This window comes from Anser anser (genome assembly GCF_964211835.1).
Source record: "Anser anser genome assembly, chromosome: 21".
Lineage (NCBI taxonomy): Eukaryota > Metazoa > Chordata > Aves > Anseriformes > Anatidae > Anser > Anser anser.
This window is the reverse complement of record NC_139742.1, coordinates 11,372,066-11,385,390: the sequence shown is the minus strand read 5'-3', so window position 1 is coordinate 11,385,390 and position 13,325 is coordinate 11,372,066. Positions and strand designations below refer to the sequence as shown.

The 13,325-nt window shown below is 36.8% G+C and overlaps 1 protein-coding gene across 10 annotated transcripts in view; it reads left to right on the top strand.

Moving 5' to 3' along the window:
* DENND1A (DENN domain containing 1A) overlaps positions 1-13,325 on the top strand; it is a 193,096-nt gene that overhangs the window by 84,046 nt on the left and 95,725 nt on the right. For all 10 annotated transcript variants that reach the window (XR_014574385.1, XM_083806957.1, XM_083806962.1 and 7 more), the window contains 2 exons: positions 3,645-3,755; positions 11,600-11,700. Coding sequence is in view for 9 of the 10 variants with exons in the window: in XM_083806957.1 (XP_083663083.1) it covers positions 3,645-3,755; positions 11,600-11,700 (212 nt within the window). In the remaining variant the exon portion in view is untranslated. The remainder of the gene's footprint in view (positions 1-3,644; positions 3,756-11,599; positions 11,701-13,325) is intronic.

Below are 13,325 nucleotides of genomic sequence, written 5' to 3'. Positions count from 1 at the left end.
CCTATATTAGCAAGTTTTGGTATACATACTAAAGTTGTATGTAATGATGAATGGAGACCTACAGAGAGCTCTGTTTGGAATGTTAACGTGCTTGTTGCAGTTATCTGACTTTGTGTCAGACCAGTGTGTTTCATGAGCCACAAAACATTTAGCATAGACACTTTGATGTAGCAGCTAAGCATTCACTTTTTCAAAACATTTAAGTTATATATTTGTAAATGCATTGTGACTTTAGAAAGATACTGAGTTCAGTGCAGGAAATATAGTGCATATATATAATAGTGCAATATAAGTGTATAGATTTCCCAGTAGTGTGTGTTTTATTTCAGAATTAACAGGTACATTAGCAGTCTGAGATGACCATAGAGTCATAGTATGGTTTGGGTTGGAAGGGACCTTAAAGGTCATCTAATTCCAACCCCCTGCTTTGGGCAGGGACACCTTCCACTAGAGCAGGTTGCTCAAAGCCCCATCCAGCCTGGCGTTGAACGCTTCCAGGGATGATGAAATATTCTTGGTGGTGATGTTATGATGTATATTCTTATCATTCCAGCTCTTATTTCAGACTGCCTATTTTTTCACTCATTATGATGTATATCTTTTGATGCCAGTTTTCCTTATTTTGTCCCTTAAATTTTTAATTTCTATATTTAGACAATTTTCTAAAGTGTATTGTCTTCATTATTTTGGTCTCTGGAACAGCTGCATGGCACTATAAAAGTATGTTGACTGCATAACAAATGACCTAATCCATGTTAGATTTTGCATGTGTAATATTTCAAAGTAAATAAATTTCTAAATAAGATCAGGGATTTCCAGTGAGAGGATGGAGAAGGAAACCTGTCTCCTTCTAATGACTTGTCCTAATAAGAAATTTACTGAAGTCATGTAAGTGCCTTTCAACAGCAGCCTAAAATATGTGTAGTGTAATACACGTTCTTAGTATGTTCGAGCTTCCCTCTTTCTTTGCAGAGGAGAGAGCTCATTCTTTTGTTCCTTCAGTGAAAAGTTCTTCGTTAGATGACAGAGGAAGAGAAGAATATTTTTGATCTCAGAAGTCAATGTGCATGTGCATTTACTGGTATTAAATAGCAAATGATCAAATAGATGATTGATCTAGAAATTAACTTGCAAAGGAACAGAAAGGAATTTTGTAGCCATTCCTTCTGAATTTTGAGAGGAGTGGGGATTACCAGTTCCCATATTTTATTATGAAAATCCCACTCTTTACTCTCTCAAGAAAGGTTTAAATCCTAGACACAAAATACACAACAATTATACTGCAAATTGGAACACTTTCATTTGTATTTATTTAACTCATTCATGGTTTTGTCACTTACGAGACATGTCTTTCAAAATACATGTGTAAGTCCCAATTTCATCTTCAAAGATGACAGCTTTCTTATAAATAAAACTTAGAGCTAACACGTGAATTTCCGTAGTATCAATATATTACCATGCAGCCCACATGCTTCGCAGGTGTTGTTGGCAAATTTCTGAGAGCAGAGAAGACTAAAACCTTATAAATCTTTCCATCTGAAAGTACGTTTCTGTGTCAAAGCCACTTTCAGTAAACTTGAAAGAATAATTGCAAATCCATTCCCCGTGTCTGTTTTCCCTCTCGCTAGTCGATACTTTTGCCTTATAAACACGTACACACACATGCATGTCTACTTCTTTGGGCAGAACGTAGAGATAAAGTGTTCCTTTTGTCATGCCCTTAATTTGGGTGGCATCAGAGGGAGTTCAGTGCTACTTGAAAATTCTTTTAATTCACACTATTTGCAGTAATTGTGTCGTCATGCACTGTGTTTTGGCGTCGTGGAAAGATGGGTGAGAGGGGGAAGAAGAAACGTAGAGAAGACAGCTTATGTTTAGACAAAAATATCATGCTAATCAGCACAGATGGGATGAGAAATACAGAAAAAGTACATGATAGTTTAATAGGTTTTTGGCAAAATGTGTTGGCTGTTGTTTGTTGTTTTTTTCTTTTTTCTTTTTGAATATACCTGTCTGGTGCTATTGGTCTTCTGTAACAAACCTGAATGATTGTTTTATATTAATGTCTGAAGCTAACTGCAGTGAGTATATTTTTTACCCATCTAGATGCTGGTACAAAAGTCTTCCAAATACAATGCTTAATTTTTCTTTAGCTCTTTGTGTTTGGATGGCAAGCTGTGGAACATATTTCTGCACAGTATGAAGCATCTTGGCAGACTTCTCAGGCCAAGTATTGGTGGTTTTAGAGTTATCTTTGGATCTGTCAAAAGTGCTAATGGGCTTTGTTGAGCTTCTTTAAGTTTCTAAATCATATTTGCTTTTTGCTTTTCTGCGCTTTTTTATTTAACGATGATTAAGATTGCGCTTGGATTCATGACTAATCCAGTTTTGCTCTCACATGTGCTTTTTGTATAAGGCTGTCTTTATCATATAGCAACCCTTTCGTACCTATAAGCTACTTGGAAACAAATTCCCTAATTCAGCATTTTTTGTATGTGTTAATATTCCCACCACCACTGCCCTCTTTAATTTCTGTGTTTTAAGAAGTGAAAGTACCCTCTGTAAACAAAAGACCTTCATTGTTTGTCTTGCACTGTGAGGCAGAAAAGCCCCTTATTTTAGGAGAACGTGTTACATTTTGGTCAGGTTATCTACCTTGTAGCTTCCTAGTCTTGTTGGTAAAGATTTTAGGATTGCATTCCTAAGTATTTATTCTGCTAGTTCTTAGAAAACATCTTAATTCTTTAGAAAATAATACTGATTCGTGCCACTGCAGCGTGTGCACAGGGTTATTACTTTGATAATGATGCATGGGTAGCACTGCTGGCGGATGGGAAGGTGCATGGGATGAACTGACCATAGTCTGTAGTGTCACTTGCTTTCCTTCTCTTGTTTTTTTGAATTACAGTCACTTACAGTAATTTTTACATAGGTACTTTTTACTGTTTCTGAGCAACAAAAACACGGTGGAAGAAACCTGTGCTGCTCAGGAAGTGTGCGTGTAAATTTTTAGTAGCCTTTGTTGCTTCTGTCCTGGTCTTTCTGTCTGTGCCTTAGAGGCAGTTTGCACATGAACTTTGTTTACAATATTCTTGTGCTGCAATTATTTTTTAGACTATATAAGCGTATTGGTCACTCAGGTAAAATTGGATGTTTGAATGTTGAGTGTACAAATGAGGAGATCAGCTGACCTGTGTAACTGTTCTTAGCTTGTGTTACGTGGCAGCGTGTATTTCCTGTGATCAGAATTGTTCTGGCATAGACTGGGCTTAGATTGTTTTCCTTAATGAACTCGAATTTGCCATATTAGAAGTGTCATATTAGAACATGAGTTTTGTACCTCGTCAGGTGGCTTTGAAGTTTCTGTAGAAGTGACAAAACCTATTTTTTCTCTGAGAAGTATCTTGTATTTTAGAAGCTGTGTATGAAACATCATCAGTTTTATTAATCCAAGACCCAGCTCCCCAAAAGTTAGGGGAAAGAAACCGCAGTTAAATACTGCTCTGACACAAGATGACCTACTGAGTGCATAGCCACTTAATAGATGTAGCAGAACAAGAGGAAATCTGCTTTTGTTTGTTTGTTTTAAAGGCACTTGTTTTTGTAATACCATGAATCAAAAATTATTTTCTCTCTCTTCCTAGAGAAACCTGACAGAGTATTTTGTAGCAGTTGATGTCAACAACATGCTGCATCTCTACGCCAGTATGCTGTATGAACGCCGCATCCTCATTTGTTGTAGTAAGCTCAGCACTGTAAGTAAACTGCAGAATTTCTTCTATGCGAAGTATTTTTTTTAGAATGACAGTCATACGTAGGCAGTAACTTGAAATATCTAGAGTGTGAAGAACAATGGATATAACTTCCCACTAAAATATAGTATTGAAGTTGGTCTTCCTATACAAATGAACACACAGAAATTTGTGAGAAATCCTCTGCTTGGTGAAGGACTTGGTAGCAGAGATGAAGCTCTGCTTTTATGTTTAAATATAACCATAATCATTAGTATCTATATAATTAAACTTATTGGCATGGGGTTGTCTAGAATTCTAGAAAAAGATACTTAAGCGTATACTGATGTGCCTCTAGCCATTCAGAATACTAGAATTCATTTTTTTAAGAAAAAAATATTTTTAATGTATAAAAGCAATAAATGCATGAATGTACTTGGCCTGTGAAAAGAGGCCAGAGGTGCTGCAGAGTCTCTGTCCTTGGAGGTATTTAAAACCTGACTGAGCAATGCCCTTAGCAAACAGCTCCAGTTGATGATGCTTTGAGCAGGGCAGTTGGGGTCAGATTTGATGATATCCAGGGCCCCTTCCAACCTCAGCTATGCGACCTCAGCTCAGTTCTGTGGTTCTAGGTGATGACTTTACTGAACTTCTGTTGGCTTCTAACATTAAAATGAGAAAGGTTTTTTTGATCCAGTATTCCCTGGGGGGTTGTTGGTGCATAAACGTACTAATATTTATGCCACAGTGAAGTCCCTTTTTCGTAATTTACTTGACAGAAAAAAAAAAAGGATAAATGATACTGTCAGATAGATGTTCTAGTGACCTTCTGTGGATGGACCCAAGGAGTGGGCTAAAATACATTGACAATCCATGATTTTTTGTTGCAGTTTTGTTTGATAAAGTTTAGTCTTAATGCTGTTTAGACTCCATCAAGGATCTGAGAGATAAAAGGTACTGAACACTCTAGAGTGCTCTCTTGTAAAAAATGGCTGCACATCAAAACCAAGCATAAGCCTGATTTAGTTCAAAGTTCTGTATTATGCATTTGAAGGTTTATCAGTCAATAATATTGTGATTTTCTTTATAAAAGAAAATGTTAAGTTTTCATTCTGTTTGCTCTGTTAATGGGTATTGATTGCTTTCCTTTATAAATGATAAGCATAAGATGGTTAAATAAATGTTGCTTTCTAGTGCTATGGACTAAGTACTTGAATGGTCCTTTCTAAAGTACAAGCTTCTATGTCCATTTTGTGTGGTATTACCTAGCCTTTTACTGTTTGACCATGACCTACTTTGTATTTGAGATTTAAAACTGCTTCATGGAATTGTAAATACTATGGAAGGCAAAAATTAAAAGGTGTAAGAAGGATCTGTTGATACGGGGTGGAAAAAGGAAAGAGAGTAAGACTTCATAGTAAATATGAGAATAAGTATTACAATATAATTTTGAAAGGTAGGTAAAACTGGGGTAGTTAGAGTAATTCCTGGGGCCTATTAATAATTATTAAATGTTAACAATTAATCCCACATGTAAATGTGTTCTAGGTCCTCCCTACTAAAATAAAACAAATAAGATGTAAAGTGTTTATTTCAGAAAAGTAAAAAGTGGAAAGAATAGTAACTTATCAGAGAAGAGGAAAGAGAATGGTTATCCAAAGTATTTCAAAATGTGTGGTTGGTTGGTTTAATCTCTTTCTTTGTGACAGAGCCTGGGAAGAAGAATTACTTACCTGTCACTTTGCCTTTCTTAATGAGCCATTTCACAAGTAGGGTTGTGTTTTCTTTCCTATCTTTCTGCTTTTCCTCTTCCTTTTGCCTCTGTCCAAGATAAAAGCATGTCTCGTTCTTCGGTAGGGAGGGGTATTCATACTGTGTGTTCTTATCTTACAACTTTATATATAAACTGCTCCAAGATTGGAGTGACAGTGTAAGACAGGTTTGAAGAGTTGGGCCAGAGCCAGCGATTCCTTGCCTGCACGCTCTGCTCTGCATGTTCCAGCAGTAGGAACAAGCTGCATTATTTTATTTCAAACTGTGCTCAGCGGAAGCCAAGACCTTGTAACTGGAAACGTACCAAACTGAGAATTCTCAAAGTGGAGGGAGGGTGGTGTGGTGGTGAGAGGGGGTGGTTTCTTTGTGGTTTTGTTTTGGTTTAGTTTTTGTTTTTTTGGGGTGTGTGTGTGTGTGTGTTTTTAACAAAAAAGTGGAATGCAGTTAATTTCATTTTGAGAGACATAGCACACTTCATACTTAAGGCTTATATGTAATATTAAGAGGGAAAACTAAACAGTCTTGAGTAGAAAAGTCTTTTATGGTAGAATGCATTCTGTGCTATAGTAAAGCATATGAAATTCAAATTTTGATTTGAAGTGTCCTTAATATGGCTATTTAAATAAGATTTAGAGGTAACTGAGTCTGTATTTATTAGCTACTTCATAAACCATATATACCGAGTCCATGGAAGATTTTTTGCTGTTTTCTTGGATTTTTTTTTTCCTACAAAAGGAAACTCAAGTCATTTCTCAAAATGTTAAAGCAATTACTTTAAGCACACACACACACAAAAGTACTCTGTGATCTAACTACTCATGAAAAGCCAAATGTGAATCAGAATGCATAAAACAACTGTTTGGCAAAAGACCACCTGCAGGTGGGACTGTGCAGTTGCAGAAATGAGACAGAAGAGCTTTCCTTTCGTCCAGTATTCTCTCTCCCATCATAACTTGCCCGTGCAGCCCCGTCTCAGGAAGGAATGCTGACTGTGTGTGATAAAGCAGCACCAGATTGCTTCTCATCAGAGAAAGGTGGTGTACATGCAGCCTGATGACTTAAAAACCTTAAATTTTGAATTGTTATCATGTTTTTGTTAGGCTGCTTCTTACTGCGGTGAATTTCTTTACATAATTTTTATATTTTGTAAGTATTAGTACAAAGCAAAAATACCATTCTGTCATGAATGGTCTTTTGTTCTTGGCCGTTGAGAGGTTGCTATTTCACTTCTTCCATGTCACAGAATGTACTAATACACAACCTCTTCTTTCCTGATTGATTTCTGACATGTATGAGGGCTCGGAGGAAAGGAAATTGCGGTTCTTAGGAAAATAAAACATACGATCAATAACATTGACTAAACATCCTTGTGATGCAATCTAGCTAAAAGCTTGCACTGTTCTTGTTCTACAGCAGGCTTACAACTGCTGTTCTAGCAGTACCAATTCTTCCTTCCCCAGAGCTCCGTTGCTGCCCCTACAACCTGCTGCCAGCATAGGTTTTCTCCGTCATACACCATTTTTACAACAGCTCTGCTTTCACTGTTTAATTCTTGTGTAACTCAGTCTTCAGCTTTTTGCTGTGCTTTTAGCCCTGCGTAATGCAGAATGATCTTACACATGCCTGAAAGATGGTAATTTGTTTTCCAGTATATATGGCACATCTGTAGCCACGTACTGCGTCTGTAAAACTGTGCAGTGTCTGTGTGTAAGTACAAAGCAGAATATGCTGGAAAATGGTCTATTGTAATTCAACATCAGTTTATAACTTTTCTGTGTATGACAAAACCCCATTGATTAATTTGGTCAAATGAGGCTTTTAAAGTATTCAAGGTAAAACTGCAAAAAGTGAATCGGTAACTCAGTGTCTTTCTTAAATAGCTCTCTTTTGCATTCTCTAGCAACAGCTGTGGGAAGCTGAGATAGTGGAACTGATCTTATTTCAAAATGCTGGATTCCTACAGTTTTGACAGTTGGGCATTTCTCAGGCTGCCTTATTATTAAGTGCTTGTTTTCTATATGGCAATCACTAATCAGGTGAGGTCTTGAGCAAATATGCTATTTCTTTTTTTATGAGCCCTTATCTTGGCAGAGTTGAAGGACAGTAGTGGTGCTTACCCGTGGTAGTATGCTACTTGAATCCATGCCAGATAGCAAGGTGGGAGTACATCTCAAAAATAAGTGACAGGTTCTGCTCAGATGTCTGTAGTGTTGAGCATTTTGTCTGTTTAATCCTTTCTTGCTGAGTTTTAAAACCAATGGAAGGGGTTTGGAAGGGGCTTCTTTGGATTACTGAGTGCAGTTCTCTACGGCAGCAACCGTGTTATATAATAATGCCAGGAAATAATCCATTTGATCCTATAGAAGCAATTCTTAAGTAAGATTTAAATTTTTAAGGAGGGTTGGGTGTTTTTTTTTTTAGACATCTTTTTGATTTGGAGAAGGGAAACTGAAAGCATATAGGACTTAGGAATATAGAGAAACTACATTGGGAAAGTAAGCCTTTTTCTTCTGCACATTTTGGAACTAGGCTATACCTTTCATCTAATCTTTGAGAAAGGAGCATCTTCTGTGGTAGGAATAATATAAGGATTAGTTGAACCATAATGGGATAGAGATAAATCTTTAGCATAAATATAGAATAAATTCAAGATATTGTGGTTTCTAAACCATGCTTGAATTATTCTAACATATTGATATTTACATCCCATATGGACCATAAACTAATGTTCACCTGCTAATGAAGAAGAAGGACTGAACGGGTACTTGTTCAGATGTTCAAGTACTTGCTGGACCCTGTCTACTTCTGAAGGTACTTTTCCTTAGGACTGTGGTTCAAACCTAATACCAATTCTTGCATTTTCTTATTTATGGAAGCACATTGTCAGCGCTGGGATGCTTACAACGCTGTTAATTCAGTCAGTGCTAAGGAAAGGAGTGTTTGTGTAGCTTCCAGTGTTTGAAACTGCACAAGAAAGCATATTGTTAGATGAAGAAATTATTGCTGCAGTTAAGATTTGACATTGGAAAGCTATTAAAAAAGATGGAAACAAATCGTTTTCAGGCCCTTTTGAAGGTAGTGAAGAAGGCTTTTATTATTTGAATTATCCATTTGATAATTAACAGAATAAATTAACAGGGAATTAACAGATTTCTGTAATATCATTAGATGACACCTTGGTGAAGCTGCTCAATACCAAACATGAGGAGAGAGTAATAAAGGACTCAACAAATGATTGTGTAATTTTAATATGAATGACATTATAAACGGTGCTGTTAATCTGAGGTTCATTTGAGAATATTTCAGTCAAATGGGAGTAGTGGGATGCTTTTTTCATTGACTTTCAAAGAATTGAACAGAGTATATTATTTCAGATTGCTTAACACTTGAAGATGCATAGAAATTAATGGCCAATATCGTAGTTACTATTAGTTCCACTGGAACCAAAAGTGCTTTCAAGGGAGACAAAAATGAAAATCTAAAGGACATTAAAAGTGTCAGACAAGACTGTGCCTCCAGATTTCATCAGTAGTTCTTGCGAATTTACTGAAATTGTAGCGATGCTTAAGTGGGTATTTATCTTAGTACAGATTAATTTGTGCAGATGAATGTCATTAATTCAAAAAAATGATTGTCAGAATTATCTATAGTTCAATTTGGTGGAGGCTGTAGGCCAAGAAATGGACGTAACAGACAAGACAGAAACCAGGAATGCACGCAGATTTTGTTTGCAGTCCTGGTAAGTGAGACAGACATACAGCAAGTGAACAGCTTTCTATGTAGAGAGGCATCATTACTCCACACCAACATGCAAGTACAGAAGTATGAAGAAAGGAAGATCAAAATAGTTTCTGGAAAAAGAAACACAAGAAAAGATATACATCATAAGAGTAAGGTGTAATTTTAGAAATTTCTGTTTGGGTTTGAAAGTTGGGTGTGATAGCATTCTCCCTTGAAGAAGCTACAATTCTTGGAGCTGTTTCTATGAAAAAAATGGGAACCTGTCACAAAGAAGACTAGAACTAGTGAATGCGTAAACAAAGTCTATTAGGAAAGAATAAATAAGACCTTTGCAAAAGAAATCCTTGCATCAAATCTCAAAAATCTTTTACAATCTAGGTTATCAGTGAGTAGGTAATATAGATGATTAGAACTCAAAAACATCATCAGGCAGAGAAATTATTTGTGTATTTTAGCCACAGTAATATGAAGCATTCTAATATAACTTGGGTAGGTACCAGGTAGAGCTTAAACTTCTGGCTTTTCAATGCAGCAAGGGTGTGTTTTTATCTGAAATTTTAGTCCTGTATGGTTTGACGCTTGGCATACTGGGTGTTGGGTTCTGAACGATTTGAAATGATCTGTATCTATTTTGAGCTGTAAATTGCAAAATCTATTTCTGTTCATTTTTATAGTCACTTTTCTGCTTTTGAAAAACTCCCACTTGTGAAGCTTATACCTCACCCTCATTCTTATCTGAACACTGTAGAAAACCGCAGTAATTCTCTCCCCAAAATCTGTGTGTCTCGGTGCATTCTCATTGCTTATCCCGATCTGTATTGTTCAGAGACTAAAATAAGACAAAATATGTGCCTGTCTTCAATTTTTTTGCCTAATGACCTGAGTTTTAATCAGAAAACCGTGTTCTGTTACTTACAGAAATTGCATTGGAATTACAGAAAGGCTTTGCCATTGGGCATAAGCCAAACCAGATCCAGAGTGTGTAGCTGGTTTTCCTTGCCACGGAGCTTTAGGAGTCTGTCTCAGTGCACACCTTTGCATAATCTTTAATGCTTGGAGTAAATAATGATTAGCTCATCTAGACTATGAAAATCAATACTAATAAGCATCATCTGCTTTTGGATCTAACCGCATCTAGGAGCAATGTCACAACTTGTCTTTGCTCAGTTACATCTCTCTGCAACTTCAGGCCACCCCAATGACCTCATTTCTTCAGAATTTGTCTTTTAGGTATTTGTAAGCAGTGTTCCCCCTCCCTATTGTCCAGACAAGCAATAAATGCTTTATTTAATCTTTTTTCTGTACCTTCAAATAACTGATAGGTTTTCATTGAGTTTTGTTTTCAAATTAAGTTTTAACAAGTGAGACACGTAGTACTTGCACCGAGTACCATTTGAGATTAAAAGAGACTCAAAACTGCAAAATGCTATCAGGGTGGATGTGATTGCTTATCACCTCTTTGTCTTTTTAGTTTGTGTCTATTTGTATGCTACAGTTCATTTTTTATTTTATACTTTCTCAAGTGTATGTGTTCTTACCCTCTTCTTACCTCATTTTGACTATAGTTTTAGTAGAGATTTCTTTATTGAGGATTATCACCACTTTCATTTTAGTATCCTCAGTGAATATGACAAATATCCTGCTTATTTTCTTTTCAGAATTATTAATTATGGCTTGAAATGGGATTGAGACACAATTTCCTCCAAAGCACTGTGAAGATTCTCCCCATGGGTAGACTAGCACTTGTGTTTGCTATTTATGATCTTTTTAACTCTGTACCTGCTGATGTCAAAACTATTCTTAATGAGTTTTTAAAAATATAACTGAGAAAATCAGTGGATCAAATGATTGGTGAAGGGCAATTAGATAAAAATATCTTCTAAATAATGAAAATGTAATCATTGAATTTGATATGATATATTCTTAAGAAATGTATGTCACTGGTATTGTACCTTCCTGAGCTCAAATATTTTTCAGGTTGTGTTATAATTTCAGTTCATTTTTATGATAACTGCAAGGATCTTTTTTTTTTTTTTCCTTTACTATTTTTTTTTCTTCACTGTGTGTTTTCATTCCCATGTTTACGTTGCTTTATAGAACACTGGGTGTTCTTTTCAGGTTTTGTTTGTTGAATGAATCATGTTCTCAGCTGTTTAACTAAGTCAGTCAAATGACAGCCACCATAAACCAGTCATGCTTTACCCACCCAATACCCATTTTAAGAGGGACACTGGATATTGTGTAATAAAGCATGTTGATATAAAAACAAAATTGATTATTTTTTTTATAGCCTTACTTTTTTAAACTTGGTTTTTGTCTTATTTTATGATCTTCTTTTAATATGTGTTTTTCAGTTAACTGCCTGCATTCATGGGTCTGCAGCTATGCTCTACCCGATGTTCTGGCAACATGTTTACATCCCTGTTCTGCCCCCACATCTATTGGACTACTGTTGGTAAGGCTATATATATATATCTGTGTGTGTGTGTGTGTAAAATTTAGATTCACAACAGTTTTAACATTTCTGTATTGCAAGATTTAAGTCCTCTTACGCTGCAACTGTTAGTCTAAAAATACATACATATATTAAGTAAACAGTGAACATAGTAAGTAAAAAAATATTTTCATGGCATTAGGTAGTGGTGTATCAGTATGCTGAAATACACTGATGAGAGTGGTTACTATGAAATGCTGCAACCTAGTTATTTTATACTTATAATCTGTTTTTAGCATATTTATGTTAAATCTTAAAATATGAATTAAGACTTTAGCAGTAAAAGATAGAGTGGAGAAGATACTTTATTTTTTCTGCTTTCCTGAATTTCTGTTGGGGATGGGGAGGAAGCTATTCATTTTCCTGCAGTGATCTTCTAATATTCTCGGTGTGTGCTAGGACATTCTTACCTTATCTAGGGGAATGATTATAAACCATTCAAAAACGTATTCATTATTATGATGTTACAGTTTTTGGCACAGCCTATGAGCGATGCCATATATTGTCACAGCTGGCCCTGTTTTGACCAGGAGCTCAGACCACCTTCTGAGGTGTCTTCCAGTGTGAATTCTGCGATTCCACAGTGTCCATGTGGCTTAGGGAGCCTCCTTATTCACTGTTGTGGTCTTCAGATAAGCGTGTCATTAGTTATCTCTCAGACTCTGCGGTCAGTGGTGCAGAAGCCTGTCTAAGATGCTCTCTCAGTTTGCAGTTTCTCTTCTAGCACAGTCAGGCAGTTCAGCCTAATCAGCCATAACATAGTCTCTTCCCTTTGCTGTGTACAGGAACGGTGGAAGAGAACTCTGAGTAATTAACAAGTTTTTTAGTTGCTCAGCTGTTAGTTGCTGAGTTTGTGTGATTTGCCCTTTTTTGTTCCCACTGTGTACATAGCAGAGAGATGAAGTTTTCCCAGGAAGAGTGGCTGCTCTCTCACCTTAGGCAGCCTAGGGAACGTAAACCTTCAAGGCCTGTTAGAGTTGATGGAATCGTTGCCATGTCATGTAGGGGTGGAATTAGGAAGTCCAGTTTGGCTTAACTTGGCCTGACGGATGTAAAGGGTAACTAACCTCTAGGCTTCCACAGGTCTGGAAGTAAAAGGAAAACACTAAGGAAAATGTAGACCTGCTGCTGCAGGACCATGCAGTCGCGTGATGGAGAACACAGAGGAGGCTGAGGTACTCAGTGCCTTTGCCTCTGCTGACAAGGCCCAGCCTCCCAGGTCTCCATGTGTAGCAGAAATGTTTTTGCGAGGCAGGTATTACACAGTCACAAGGAATTGAGCCACGGACTGCTTAAGTAAGCTGGACATTTACGAATTTGTGGGAGAAGATATGTTTGATCAGAGAGTGCTGATGAACTTTCCTGATACTATTGTAAGGCCATACTTCATAATTGAAGGGCATTGGCAGTCACAGATGTCCTCACTGACTGGAAAATAAGTGTTGCACACATCTTTGGAAGAAGCGAGAAGATCCAAGAAACTACAGGCCATTCGAATTTGTCTCTGTTCACGAAAAAAAATATGAAACAAATCTTCATGAGAGCCATTTCTGTAGAAAAAGATCTGGATTCTGAGTCTGTAGTAG